The sequence below is a fragment of the Crocodylus siamensis genome, chromosome 4 (genome assembly GCF_052110815.1).
Source record: "Crocodylus siamensis isolate JL-2025a chromosome 4, ASM5211081v1, whole genome shotgun sequence".
NCBI classification, from domain to species: domain Eukaryota; kingdom Metazoa; phylum Chordata; order Crocodylia; family Crocodylidae; genus Crocodylus; species Crocodylus siamensis.
Genome location: NC_143398.1, coordinates 23979755 through 23994143, shown reverse-complemented (window position 1 = coordinate 23994143; position 14389 = coordinate 23979755). Strand labels below are relative to the sequence as shown.

General features: G+C 46.8%; 1 protein-coding gene across 6 annotated transcripts in view; it reads left to right on the top strand.

Annotated features, from left to right (window-relative positions):
- ORC5 (origin recognition complex subunit 5) overlaps positions 1 to 14389 on the top strand; it is a 217354-nt gene that overhangs the window by 27953 nt on the left and 175012 nt on the right. For all 6 annotated transcript variants that reach the window (XM_090041980.1, XM_090041982.1, XM_090041981.1 and 3 more), the window contains exons 7-9: positions 1372 to 1502; positions 7777 to 7825; positions 8431 to 8521. In XM_090041980.1, the coding sequence (XP_089898106.1) occupies positions 1372 to 1502; positions 7777 to 7825; positions 8431 to 8521 (271 nt within the window). The remainder of the gene's footprint in view (positions 1 to 1371; positions 1503 to 7776; positions 7826 to 8430; positions 8522 to 14389) is intronic.

Below are 14389 nucleotides of genomic sequence, written 5' to 3'. Positions count from 1 at the left end.
CAGGATGGAGCAGCAGCTCATATAAGGAGGAGGGGAAAGTGGCTACTGCCACGCGCCACTCAGCCGGGATCTGCTAGTTTGGCGGCTCATCCAGTGCTCATGTGCTCATCCGGCAGCTCCTGTCACTCGTCTGGGAGGGCAGGGGGTGGGGCATGTGCCCCTGGATCTGTGCAGGGCAGACTGGGTTTGAGGCTGCGCCAAGCTCTTCCCGGCAGGGCAGGGCTGTGATTGGAATGGGCTACAGGGGAGGGGAGGGCACTGCAGCCACAGATTTGCCATAGACCCTTCCCAGTGCAGCCTGGCCTTGCCAGGAAGAGCTTAGTGCAGCCCTGGCCCCAGCCCACCCCACACAGATCCAGGGGCACATGCCCCCCTGCCCTCCTGGACGAGTGGAGGGAGCTGCCAGACGAGCCACTGGGCCAGGAGCTCCCAGCCAAGCAGTGCATGGCAGCAGGAGCCACTCCCTCTTTCCCTTCCCATGCCCCCGGATGAGCCGTTGCTCCATCCTGCCCTGCGCCAGCTGGGCAGCCCCTGCCCCAGCTCCAGCCCCAGTTCTGTGCATCCTTTCCTGCGGGGACCTTGATCTGCACCTCCCAATCCCCTTCCCTTCCCCCTTCCACCATACCAGACTTACCAGCTGGAGTTGGCTCTCCATGCTGCCAGAGTGTGCTCCTTGCCACCTTGCTGCTGCTGCCTGTGTGCATGGGCCATTTATCAGCCAAATTATTGGCCTGATATGACCAATTTCTGATGTATTAAATTTTTTTTATATAGCTGTCAATCCAATATTGGACCAGTGTATCAATGGACCTCTAGAATTGTGCCATGTGAACATGCTCTACATTACTTTCATCTTTAATGCCCTGTGTCCCTCAACTTCTGTATGTCTAGAAGTCTCACTTTACTTATCTCTAATTTTGAGGATTTTCTTTAGACCTTTTGTAGTCAGATGCATGTGGCTGTAGGACAGCAATGCCTGATGGAATTACAAGAGCATCTTTACAAATCGGCATGTTTGTCAAGGTCCATCTATGGTTTAGTGTCTTTAGAGTCTTTGCATTTTGGCAGTATAGGGTTTCTTGTCCTTAAGCCTTTTCTTGAAATGAATTGCCAGCATAGTTAATGTGGGTATTTAAATAGTGTATTTGTGGATGTTCTTGGGAGAATAAGGTTGGTGTTGAAGGAACTGCAGTGTTTTTTGCTTCTCATCTTGGCCCTTTGGTGTGCTGTTATTCTTGTTGTGGCTAGGTTTCAGTGGTACAACTGATTAGCACAGCTTGGCTTGTGTTGCACTGCATTTATAAAATATGATCCTAGCAAGGCAACCAGCAGCTTTAAAAAAATAAATCAAATGTATTTATCTCTGAACAGGACACCTGCAAAAGATTCTGTCTCATGATCATCCTCCAGAGTATTCTGCTGATTTCTATGCTGCCTACATTAACATTCTCCTTGGTGTCTTCTACACAGTCTGCAGGGACCTGAAAGAGCTTCGACATCTGGTGAGAGACCCATTAGACTTTTTTCATGATGCAAATCTGGAAGCTCTAGATTTATTGCTGTGTTTGGATGAACAGAAAGTGATAAAATATATGGCATCCAAATACCATCGTGTGTGTCAAAAACAGTTAGTGATCAGGTGTGCAGACAGATGAAACAGTTGCAGTTGCCACACACTAACAAGCAGAAAGTCCACCCCACCCCCCTTTACAATGGTGTACTTGCTCTGTCCCTGCCTTATTTCTGTAATATATAAGGCATGGACAGATGAGCAAGTACATCACTGAAATACCAGTTTGATATTTGGATGCCGTATATTCAAGGCTCTTGAATTGCCAGCTCTTTTTGTGGAAAGAACAAAATCTTCTTCTGTATGCACAGAACTAATATCTCAAAACTATTAATGATACTTAGTATTTTTCTAGTACTTTCATGCTCAGTGCTTTTCAAAAACATGATATAATTAATCCACTCTCCAGGCCTGATGAGTATTATTAGCCCCATTGATCACTGGGGATAATTACATATTACATAAATTATACATATTACATTTATGAAATGTCAGTTTTCTAACTAGACCCATGGGCTCCTGTGTTTTAGATACAGAACTTTTACACATTTTTTCAACTTTCAGATCTTTAGAGTTATTTAAGTAGAATGATTATATCAGGATTCTGTATCCTGACCCCTTGGTAATCAAATTTAGATTCTGAAACTGTTTTTTAAAAAATGAAGAAAAAGCTAGAGCTAGATCTGTTATACATACATGAAGAACATAGAAGTATTTCATAGAAGGATTAACATACATGGTTACTTGTTAAAACAGAAATCTTTCCTGCTCATAAGGTTACTACATGATGTGCTCAGGAGAGTGTGTCTATTCTATATAATAGTCGAATCTAGTACATACACTTGTAAGGTATAATGGAAAGTGATACATCAGTATTTTATTTCTTGGCACACCACTGAACACTTAACACATACTGTCATTAATTTCTATTTATAAGCTTACATTTAAACACACATCACCCTTTATATATGAATAGTCTCGGAAGGTTTGGTGGGTGGTTGTTGGCACTTAGATACTATGAGAGGCCATCTATCCTTTTAGTCATGAGGTTGGGAATGGAACTCAGCACTGTGAGAAGGAGAGTGAGAAAGTAAGCAATACAGCAAGAGGTGCAGTGATACATCGGTCCAATATCAGATTGGCACCAGTGTAAAGAAAATTGGCTGTATTAGAAATTGACCCAATGCAGCCATTAATTAAGCTGATAAATGCCTGTATGTGCGCTCAGCAACAGCGCATCATGCAGGCAGTGAGGAACACTGCCCGGCAGGGCAGAGAGCTACGTGTAGCTGGCAAATCTGTTGTTCGGGGAGGGAAGGAGCATGGGAGGGCAGATCAATGCCCCCCTGCGGTGAGGGAGGGAGGGAGGGAGTGGGGCAGGGGCAGAGGATGCCCATCCAGGGTGAGGTAGGGCATGGGACAAAGCTGCAGCTCATCTGGGGGGGCAGGGAGGGTGGCTTCTGCTACTGCTTGAACCCTAGGAGGGCATGGGGTGGGGAGGGGCTGTGCCCCACATCCACACAGGGCGGGAGGGGTGGGCTGCAGCTGTGGGCTGGAGCCAGGGCAGCACCTGGCTCTGTTTGGCAGGGGCTGGGCTTGGGGCAGGTGGCAGCAGCGCTGGGAGGAGGGGCTGTGGGGGGCTATGGGAAAATTGGGGGTAGCTGCAGCCCCCTTTCCCAGTGCTGCTGCCACCTACCTCGAACCCATCGCCAACCAAGAATAACCCAGCGCAGCCCTGGCTCCAGACTGCAGCTGCAGCCCACCCACCCTGTGCCCTCCTGGGGTGCAGGCAGTGGCTGGAGCCACCCCCAGTCCCCGTGCCGTGCTTTGCTCTGGCTGGGCAGTGTCTGCCCCTGCCCCACTCCCTCCTTCATTGCAGGGGGTGTTGATCTGCCTTCCCCCCTCCCCTTCCATCACAACGAGCATACTAGCTGTGTGTAGCTATATTGGAAATCAGATTGGTATCAGATGATATGCCTCCTTTAAAAATTGGCTATTGGTATTGGCCCCCCAAATCTCTATTGGTGTACCCCTAAATAAAACACAAGATACAATACCTGTCTATTCAGGGTCTATCTAAATAAATTATCATTTTTTTCATAGTTCTAATATTTAACCCTGATTATTACAAAGAAAAATAATCCAGGTTGACATTAAGAATTGGATTCATGTGTAAGAAGCACTTTATTTGTAATGAGTCATATCATATTTAAGCAGACTATTTTTAATGTACGCTCTCTTGCCTTGTTTTATGAGCAGTAGTGTACACTAACAGTGAGCAGTACCCTTGTAAACACTACAAATGTTTGCAGATAGTCATTTCATTAGTCTGCCAAAAAATGACCACAATTCAAAATGAAATGTCTAATATTGCAAAAATGAAACTGGCCAAAAAGATATTAATGTGCAAATCATAGGAATGGAGCTGTCTTGCCTTCCCCTCTGCTTGTTTCTCTTGATGTTTTTATGTTCAGCAGTCTGCATGGCAGGTTTTCTTTGCTTCCTCACTTTGGAGGAAGCCCATACCTGCATCCATATATTATTTTAAAGAGCTCACTTGGAATTCTCTGCCTTTCAGTTGAACACACTTAAGGATTTAGACTTTTATCCCTTAAGAATCTACCTGGGATTTTTTTTATTATTTCACTTAAATCCTATACCTAGATAGACTGTAGACAGATTTCAGGACTGGGTGAAGGAGTGTTTGTGTCTGAGTTAGCCCCTATCTCTCTACTGCAGAAAGATGGAGAACAGTGGAGAGGTAGGTGGCTGTCAGGAAGGCTAGGGGCAGGCATTCAAAAAGCCAGAGCCTGAATTGATTCAATCTTTGCAAGTTAGTTTAACCTGTCTAGATTGAACCAATTTGCAAGTCAGTAGACATTCACTGTTAACTCTGGAAATGCAGGCACATGCCTGCAGTGGCTCAGACCAGAACCCAGGGGGCGCTAGAGTAGCCTTCAGCTGCAGGGAGGCTGTGCTGGTGGTGGGGTAGGGTGGGTGGCTAGCCTTGGCAGTAGCCTGGAATGTACTTGGCCAGGGAGGGGGTTTAATTGCCTGACAGGTCCATGCTGGTGAAACAGGAGAGGGAGTGGGGAATAAACCTCTTCCCTGCTCCCTTCTGGGGCCAGCGTTTGGCCAGGCCCCCGTCCCTGCCTGTCCCTGCTCCAGCAGGGAGCAGAAGGGCAGAGCCAGTCCTGCTCTGCTGGAGCACAGCACAGCCCACCCAGGGCAACAGAGCATGCAGGGGGACTCTGATATAACTTAAACCAGGAAGGGGTCTGGGACAGAAGTTGCATAAGCTGGTTTGAGCTCAGTCAGTTAAGTCTGATGCTACATTCAGCCAGGTTTATCTCAGACTGGTTTTGGCCATTTTGAAATTGGTTTATGTGCCACTGAACTTACGTTCTGTTACAGGCTTAAACCAGTTTCTGATCACTTAAACAGGTTTACGTGTATTGTCTGTCCTCAGCCAAAATGCCCTCCCGGGGTGTGTTCAGGGTGGGAGCTCCCCCCGGACGAGCTGCTCATGGCTCCATCCCACACCCTGCCCCATCCCAGCTGAGCAGCCCCACTCCCTCCCTCACCACAGTGACCTTGATCTGCCCTCCTCACATGCCCCTTCCCTTCCCCCACCCCTTCGCCACACCAGACTTACCAGCCCAATGCTGGTCTCCAAGCTGCCTGGCTACATCTTGGAATCGGATCAGTATCTGTGTACCAGCCAATGTGTCTCCTTAAAAATTGGCCATCAGCACTGGGCCAAAAAAGTCTCTATTGGTGCACCCCTAATAGTTTTTTCATAGTGCCACAGAGGTTTCTAAAGTTACAGCACATTGGTGAAAGGCATGAATTCTAGTATCTAAATATTACTAATACCCAAGCTTCTGAGATTTATCCAGATTGAGAAAACTGCATATATATTAGATACCTGTGTACGTGTGCCTACTTAAAAAACAGCCAAAAAAAAATCTTGGGCAAAAGAAATAGGAAAGTGGGTTTCTGAAAATTGTGATTTTTATTATTTCTTCTCTGCTTGTGTGTATGTAAATCTGTATGAGCCATTATTGATCATGTTAAACTGCTTCAGAAATAGGTGTTAACTGAAAAAGCATGGAAGAAATAATCTAGCTTTTGGTCAAATAGATGTGGCTGTTGTTTTGATAAAAGAAAAAAACTTTCACTACAGCATAGTGACTAGGTTGTGACTCCTTCCTAGTTCTTACGAATGTCATCTCAGTGCCCTTGTATCTGGATGTTATGCTAGATTACTTTTAGAGGTTCACTGGTACATCGGTCCGATATCGGATCAGTACCGATATAAAGAAAATTGGCTGTATTGGATATCGGCTTGATGGGGCCAATAATTTGGCCGATTAAATGCCCATGCGAGGAACACAGACAGCAGCATGGAGAGCTGACTCCAGCTGGTAGGTCTGGTGTGGTGGAAAGGGCGAGGAGAAGAAAGGAGTGGGGGGGTAGAGATCAATGCCCCCTTCGGTGAGGAAGGAGTCGGCGGCAGAGGCAGATGCTGCCCAGGTGTGGCAGGGGAGGGAAGGCTGGAGTCGTGTCTCATTGTGGGGGGGCGGCTCCCTCTGCTGCTTGTACCCCAGGAGGGCACAGGGGTGAGGGGCATGTGCCCCATGGATCTGCGTGGGGTAGGGCGGGGCGGGTGCAGCTGGGGCTGCATGGGGTTCTTCTTGGCAGGGTTGGACTCAAAGTGGGCGCTGGCGGTGCTGGGACAATGCTACATCCACCCCAAATAGTGCACTCAATGCCCTGCCTCTATCCAGGGGCCAGGAAGAGCCGGGGCTGTGCTGGGCAGCTGGCGGTGGCAGCACTGGGAGCGGAGCGGCAGCAACGAAATTTGGGGTGGATGCAGCATCCTCCCAGTGCCAGTGATGCTGGCTCCAAGCCCAGCCCCCGCCGAGAATTGCTCTGTGCAGCCTGCTCTGCCCCCCACAGATCTGGGGGGTACATGCCCTCCCCGTGCCCTCCTGGGATCCAGGCAGTGGCGGGAGCTGCTTCTCCGCACCCTACCCACCCGCCTAGGCAGTGCCTGCCTCTGCCCCTACCCCCTCTGTCACTGCAGGGGGCATTGATCTGCCCCCCTCCACAGCTCTTCCCTCCAGACTTAACCAGCTGGAGGCAGCTGTATTGGAAATCCGATTGGTATCAGCTAGTATGCCTCCTTAAATATTGGCTATCAATATCGGCCCCAAAAATATTGGTGTGCCCCTATTACTTTGGTTTGTGTCTGTGTTCAGAGAAGCCACACGATGTTTCTCAGTGCAATGTCAGTGGCTGCATATACACATTTGCATCATCTAGGACACCTTTCCCAGGTTTGTTTTCCTGAGAAGAAAACAGACCTGTACAGAAGTCAGAGAAGCAAAGAGCCTGCAGTGCTAGCATGGTGGTGCAGGGGTCTCTAACCATGCAGCCCAGAGAGCTTTGCTGGGGGCAGAGGGTTTGTTTTTATTTTTTAAGTGAACATAGGCAGGGGTCCACTGGGTCAGGGAAGTTGGGAGTGGGGGCTGTGCCATACACAGAAGAGTTCTCCGGGCTTTCCCCTTCCCTTTGTTGTGTCGGAGCCCAGGTGAGGCTGGGCAGGGAGTATTATGCTTGTATGCTTCCCTGCACCCAAGTCCTGCTGTGTGATTAAGACATGGAACAAGTGAAGTGAACATGCCCCCTAAGTGCTTCAGTGCTGGGCTTTTCCACCCTGAAGCACTTGGGGGTGGGGGGAGGGGGAGGTGTTCTGCTCCCTGCTTGGCTAAGATTGAGGCATGCTCTCCCTCCCCCTGTGGGAGGGGGGGAAAGAAGCAAAGCACACTGGGACTGTGGAGGTGGTTCTCTGTCTGCTGCCTGTACAAAAGTTGTGTCTTCCAAGAGATATTTTCCAGGTAGCCACTTCACTTGGTTGTTCCTGAGTTATTTTTTTCCCCTGAGTGGCTACTTTTACTCTGGGAGAAAAATTATGAACTTCTGTACACTCGTGGTTTCTCTTGAAAGAGCAGGGACTGTCCCTGGAGAAACTGCAAGCCCAGTGATACCTCCAAAGAATCAAAAGACCTTAATTAGCTGAAGTGTATTTGTATTCATTTTTCAGCGCTAGGAGTTATGTTAGTTGCAGTGACAAACTGAGTATTCCTAATATATCCTTTTAAATACTTCATCATTTTTCCTATTTTTTCCTCTTCCTGTAGGCTGCACTAAATTTCTCAAAGTACTGTGAACCAGTGGTCAAGGGAGAAGGTAAGTATTTTGCTTTAGTGTTAGTGGTCAGTGATAAAGCAATGGAGCTCAGCTTATGGCTTTTGGGGAGCATGGACATTTGAACCAATTTCCATTCATTCTCCTAGTCACAGTAGCATCACTTTTGGTGTCTTATGCACACCGTGACATCTGGAAGCAAAAGCAGACAGACTAGCTTTTCATCAGTGTTTTGTGAAGATGAATAGGAACTGCTGCCAAGCATGCTTCCTTCCCTGGTAAAACCTGCTCTCTTTATACAGTTTTACTCCTCTTCTTTTCACCCTGTCTCACAATAATGAAGTGGAAGGAGAAATAAGTCTTCTCTGTCAAGGCTAGGAGGGAGGGAAAACAAAGATTCTGTTAATAGCCAGAGAATATCACAAAATAACCATTTTGCAATATCTTTGCATTGTAATCTAGGGTTTTATGCCAATAGAGGCTGATGCTGCATCTTGGTAATATAAGCATTGAAGTGTTGGGATGTTGCAGCAACTATTTTGTACTTCTGACAATGTTTAGCCATTCAAGGTTGAATTCCTCCATTCTGTAGGTTAAACACTTGCTCAGAGTTCACATTAATGGAGTTGATTTTTTGCTTGGTGCAGCAAACGAACGTGATACACGTAGACTCTGGAAAAATATTGAATCTCATTTGAAGAAAGCAATGCAGACTGTTTATCTCCGGGAATTATCAAGGTAATTGTCCCATCTTTATTTTTAGCAAGCTGCCTCTGAAGAGGCTTGCTTAAAATGTCAAATATGTATTGTGGGAAGTGCTTCTTTCTTCTAGACAAAATCTCCATTCATTTTAACACGTGGGGCTTTTTAAGCCATTAAACACTACAACTGTTGTGTGCCATAAAGGAAACTATTGAGCTAATAATAGATTAATTACTCTGAGACATGTAAAATTATTAACTAGTCAAAGCAGCAGTAGCAAATGTGGGAGCAGTCTTCCACCAGTGCTCATGTGGAGATGGGCGTTCATCATTCGAGAAAGTTCAGCAAAAATAGCTTAGTTTCAGACTTCGTTGAATGAACGTTGCAAAGGAGAGGGCCTTTCATGGCGAGATTCTGATAGCAGTTCCTCCTTGATGTAACTAAGATCACACAAGGATTTGGCGTTTTTACTGTGTGAGTTAGTTGTGATTTGCACTCTTCTATCATGCACTATATTCATTTTTGGATACTTGATTGATCATTTGTATTGACTTCTTTGTTCATATATTTTAATGTAAAGAAAATGAACATGTCTTTTCGATATATTTATATGTATTCCTCTTAAACTTGGAAGTCCATCATAAAATATACAAGCATAACTGAAAATGCCTTTGTAGGATCTCTCTATTTCAGGGGTGCTCAGCCTTCAGCCTGTGGGCCAGTGCTGCTTACAGAGCCATCGCTTCAGGCCCATGGGCCTCTGCATGGGTCCAGACATTTGTCAGCATGGGAGCAGTGGCCATTCACCCTCCCCCCCGTCAAATCCCCAAGCCTTGCACACCTGGTGGGATCCAGGCCATGCCCCCTTCATCTTGCAGGGCTGGGTTGGGGCCAGACCATGCCCCCTTCTCTTGTGGAACTGGGTTGGGGCCAAGTTACATTCCCTTTTCCTGTTGGGGCAGAGCCATGTCCCGTTTTCCCCTGACCTGGAACAGGGCCACTCCCTCTCTTCCTGCCTGGGGGGCCATGACACACCCCCTTTCCCTTGTCGGGGGGTCATAGGCCTAGGTCATGCCCCCTTTTCATCCACAGGGCTGGGTCAAAGTCCCTTCCCCTTACAGGGCCAGGTCATGTCCTTCACTCCCCCATCCTGTGGGGCCAGTTGCGGCCCCCTTCCCTCTTTGCGGGGAGTGCGCTAAGGCCAGGCTGCCTCCCACCTCTCTCCATGTGGCCAGACGCTGGACTGGAATCACCACCTGGCCCCACGGTTGGACCAGGCACTGGCCATTTGACCGGCAGAAGAAAAAGTTTGAGCACCTTAGGTCTTCTTGTTAATGTGTTCAAACCTCAGAATTGTTTAAGGCTATTAAGGAACAAGCAAATAAGGTCTCTAATGCCAGTTTACTGCAGCAAGGTTTATAAATCACATCCACTGTAACTGTTCCTCTGGTTCCTTTTTATCTTCATTTTTTGTGGCCATGGATCAAAATCCTCTTTCATGCACAGGATTAAGATTTTTGTCATGGCTTTATGAAGTTTAGTTATTAAAATGATTTTGATCAAGTTTTGTTTGTGAGATATACTAGTGACTTTGTCCTTGCAAGAGCAGGTGCTAAGGAAAAAAAATTTAAGAAGTAACCAACAAAGATGCAAGTTGAAGACTGCCACACTTTGGGTATAGACAGATGTTGCAATAGTATGGGTGTTGAATGATACTAGTATAAGTTGTTATGATGTCACTGTTGTAGTTGCATGCTCCTCCAGCAGTACAAGTATGGCAGAACCACCGTATTTTTAACCCTTTTTCATGCTAACAGCTGATGCCTGCTCCTGAGCAGCAACTTCCCCTCTCTTTTCAAAGCATTAAAAATTAAACATTTACCCATGGCTTATGATTTGGTGGAGGATAGTCATTCAAAGATTGTGTTGCCTATAGTACTGGGTGAGTAGGAAACTATAGCCTTGCTCATAGAGCTGGCTTTGCCAGTTAGTAGGTTCAAAATAGAATTCCCCACTTGGAGCTGGATTTGGGAACAGGCTATAGTAATGGTTTACTGGTATTTTTAAGGATGGAAATAATGAAGAAAAGGGAAGAATTGATTAACCTGATATAAGAATGTATAAATGGGAGTACTGTAAATGAACTTGGATAAAATGTCAGGCAGAAGACTACCTGTATGGAGATTTATGAGCGCTGAACAGATTTTGAGCAGAAGGGATGGAAGCCCTTTTTACTTTAGTAACTAAAATGAGTTAGCCGGCATACTAGAAAACATACAGTAGAATCCATTTCTGCATTTGTAAAATTGACTGTACCTAATTTGTTTAAACCCCGTTTTCTGTGATTCTTCCCTTACTCAAAAGCAGAGTGTAAGAATCATATCAGACAAATGTATAAAATGTGTATGCTCTGATAGTATTCCTTTTCCCATCTTCTTAATATTACTCTGTCTTGACAAAGCTTCAATGACTTCTCTTTTATACTTCATTTGGTCCATCTAATACTTTGGCCTCTCCATGGCCTGAGACCTTGTAGTGTCGGAGAGGCTTGTGTGTCATAATGATTATCAGAGTTATGTCGCCTGGAGTCTTATAGTCCTGGCAAGGTCACCTGTGGTGAACAGGCCTGACAGGAGGTTCCAGATAAACCACAGCCCAAGTCTTAATCTTTAGCGGTGAATAAGATAGTAGATGATATTGGGATCTCAGCAGCTGTAAAGAAGGAAGAAGGGTGCAGCATGATGGAGGTCCTCTGTCATCTAAGGTTCTCCCTTTCCACTGGGCCCAGATCTCTACTTGTCAAAATCTTGTGGTCGGTGTTCCCACAGATCAGCTTCCTCAGATTAAACAAAGTTGCACGCAGGTTTCTGCAACAGGAATTAACATGCCTCCAAAAGCCCTGTGGTGATGGACTAGTGGTGATGGAGGCAGGACTAGTGAATGCAGCAGCTTCCAGGAACAAATCTGCATGATGGCAGTGGCAGCCTAAAGATAGTCTTGCACCTTGAGATGGGTGCAATTTGGCAGTTGCTACTGCGACTAAGCAGTCCTATTCTTGATACCCTCTGTTTGTCCCACGTGGGGAAGGGGCTAGAAAAGGTACCCTAAACCTAGGTTTTCTTATCTGCTCCTGGATGGATAATCGCATCCAGTGGTATCATTCTCTGCATTCGCAAACATCATAAGAAAATAATGATTTTCACAACGTAGAATGTTCACGCCTTTATGAATAACCAAGACAACAAATGACCAGAAAGAAGAACTGCCATTGTTTCTAGGGAGCTAGTGAGATACAATATTGACATTGCAGGTCTGAGTAAGACAGATTGACTGGATGAGGGTCAGCTGAAGGAAGTGGGTGAAGGCTACAACTTCTGGAAGGGGAAACAGGCCCAAGATCATGGTAGCGGTTTTGCCACAACCATAGGAAGCTGCAGACACATTGAAGGCATACCTCAGGTAAACAAATACAGACATCAAGAGCTGGGAGGAGCTGGCTGTCAACTGACTCCAGTTATACCACAACCTCAACCAAGCAGCAGTCCATTTCAAGGTAAAGGGTCTTGCCTTTGAAGTGAAAGAGAAAGTGAAGGAAGGAAAGGGAAAGCGAGCCCAACCTGCAGCCTGCTATCCCCTGCAGGAAGACCTGCAACTTCTGTGGATGGAGCTGTGGCTCAAGGATTTGCACTGTTGGGTCACCTCAAGTCCCATCAATGAGCTGTGGTAGAGACCATCCTCAAACTGAAGGATAGCTGCTACCAGCAACTGTTAATCCGGCAACCAAAGCTAGGCATGAAATATAGAACTTTGCTAAATGCCTTGCAAAAATATTTCCTCCTTTTTTAAAGGGGAAATTATTTTGTTACATATGAAGAAGGCAGCCTGGAAAATGGGGCACTTTTTATTTGCTACAAAAATTATTTATACCAGTTGTTGATTTTTGTGATGTAGCTAGTCAGGATCTTTCTAACTTTTTAAAACTTGCAGTTGTCCATTCTAGTTATGCTGTTACCATAATACTGATACAAACAAATAAACACACGGCAATTACTTCATAGATTTCATAGACATCAGGGCTGGAAGGGACCTCGGGAGATCATCGAGTCCAGCCCCCGGCCCAAAGGGCAGGAAGTCAGCTGGGGTCATAGGATCCCAGCAAGATAAGCATCCAATTTACTCTTGAAGGTGTTCAATGTAGGTGCTTGAACCATCTCCGATGGCAGACTGTTCCAGACCTTGGGGGCTCGGACAGTAAAGAAATTCTTCCTTATGTCCAGCCTGAAACGGTCTTGCAGGAGTTTGTGACCGTTCGACCTCGTCATCCCTTGGGGCACTCTGGTGAACAAACGTTCCCCCAGATCCTGATGGTCACCCCTGATAAACTTATAGGTGGCCATCAGATCACCCCTGAGCCTATGCTTTTCCAGGCTAAAGAGTCCCATGGCTCTCAGCCTGTCATCGTAAGATCTGTTTTCCTGACCTCTGATCATGTACGTGGCTCTCCTCTGGACTCTTTCAAGCTTCTCCACATCCTTTTTGAATTGTGGAGCCCAAAACTGGACGCAGTACTCCAGCTTCGCCCTCACCAAGGCTGAGTACAAGGGGAGAATGACGTCCCGGGATTTGCTCAAGAAGCATCTATGGATGCAAGCCAGCGTTTTGGTCGCTTTACTAGCTGCAGCATCGCATTGCAGGCTCATGTTCATCTTGTGGTCAATGACGGCCCCCAAGTCTCTTTCTTCTGTAGTGCTATCCAACGTAGCACTGCTGAGCCTATAAGGATGCTGCAGGTTTTTTCTCCCAAGGTGGAGAACCTTGCATTTTTTCGATGGTAAACACCATGAGGTTCTCTCTCGTCTGCCCATTTGCTGAGCTTGTCCAGGTCAGCCTGGATCACCCGCCTATCTTCTGGCGTGGATGCTTTGCCCCAAAGTTTGGTGTCATCGGCGAACTTGTCCAGTCCACTCCTGACTCCAGTGTCCACATCATTAATGGAGATGTTGAACAGTATGGGTCCCAGGACAGAGCCTTGAGGGACCCCACTGGTCACAGGGCACCACGATGAGTGACTGCCATCGATTACAACCCTCTGGGTCTGACCACGGAGCCAATTTCCCAGCCAGCGGATCGTGGTGGAGCCAAGGCCACAACTCGCCAGTTTGGCCAAGAGGTGATCGTGGGATACCAGATCAAAGGCTTTTCTGAAGTCAAGATATATGACATCAATCTCTTCTCCCTCGTCCAGGTGATAGGTCACCTGGTCATAGAAGGAAATGAGATTGGTCAAACAAGACCTACCCGCAACAAACCCGTGCTGGCTATCCCTTAGAATGTTAGCCTGGGCCAGTCCCTCAAGGATGGCCTCCTTAATAAACTTTTCTAGGATCTTCCCCAGGATAGAAGTCAGGCTAATGGGCCTGTAGTTACCCGGATCCACTCTCCTCCCTTTCTTGAAGATCGGCACCACATTGGCCTTCTTCCAGTCTTCGGGCACTACACCAGAGCGCCAGGAGTTTTCAAAGATCTGTGCCAGGGGCTGGGCTATGACGCTCACCAGCTCCTTGAGTACCCTGAGTGCAGACTGTCAGGGCCGGCTGACTTGAAGGTATCCAGCTTCTCAAGGTGTTCCTTCACGAGGTCAGCATTAATGGAGGGCAGGGGCTCTCCCTCACCCAGACCTCCCTGTCCCGTAGCGGGCATGGGCGTCCCATGGGACTGATGAAAGACTGACGCAAAGTACCTATTTAATAGGCTGTTTTTTTCCTGGGCGTCAGTTGTCAGTTGCCCCATCTGGTTCAGCAGGGGTCCAAGATTGCCCTTGCTTTTCCTCTGGCTCCCCACATATCTGAAAAAGGACTTTTTGTTGTCCTTGATGCTTGAAGCTAGTAGGATTTCAGTTGCACT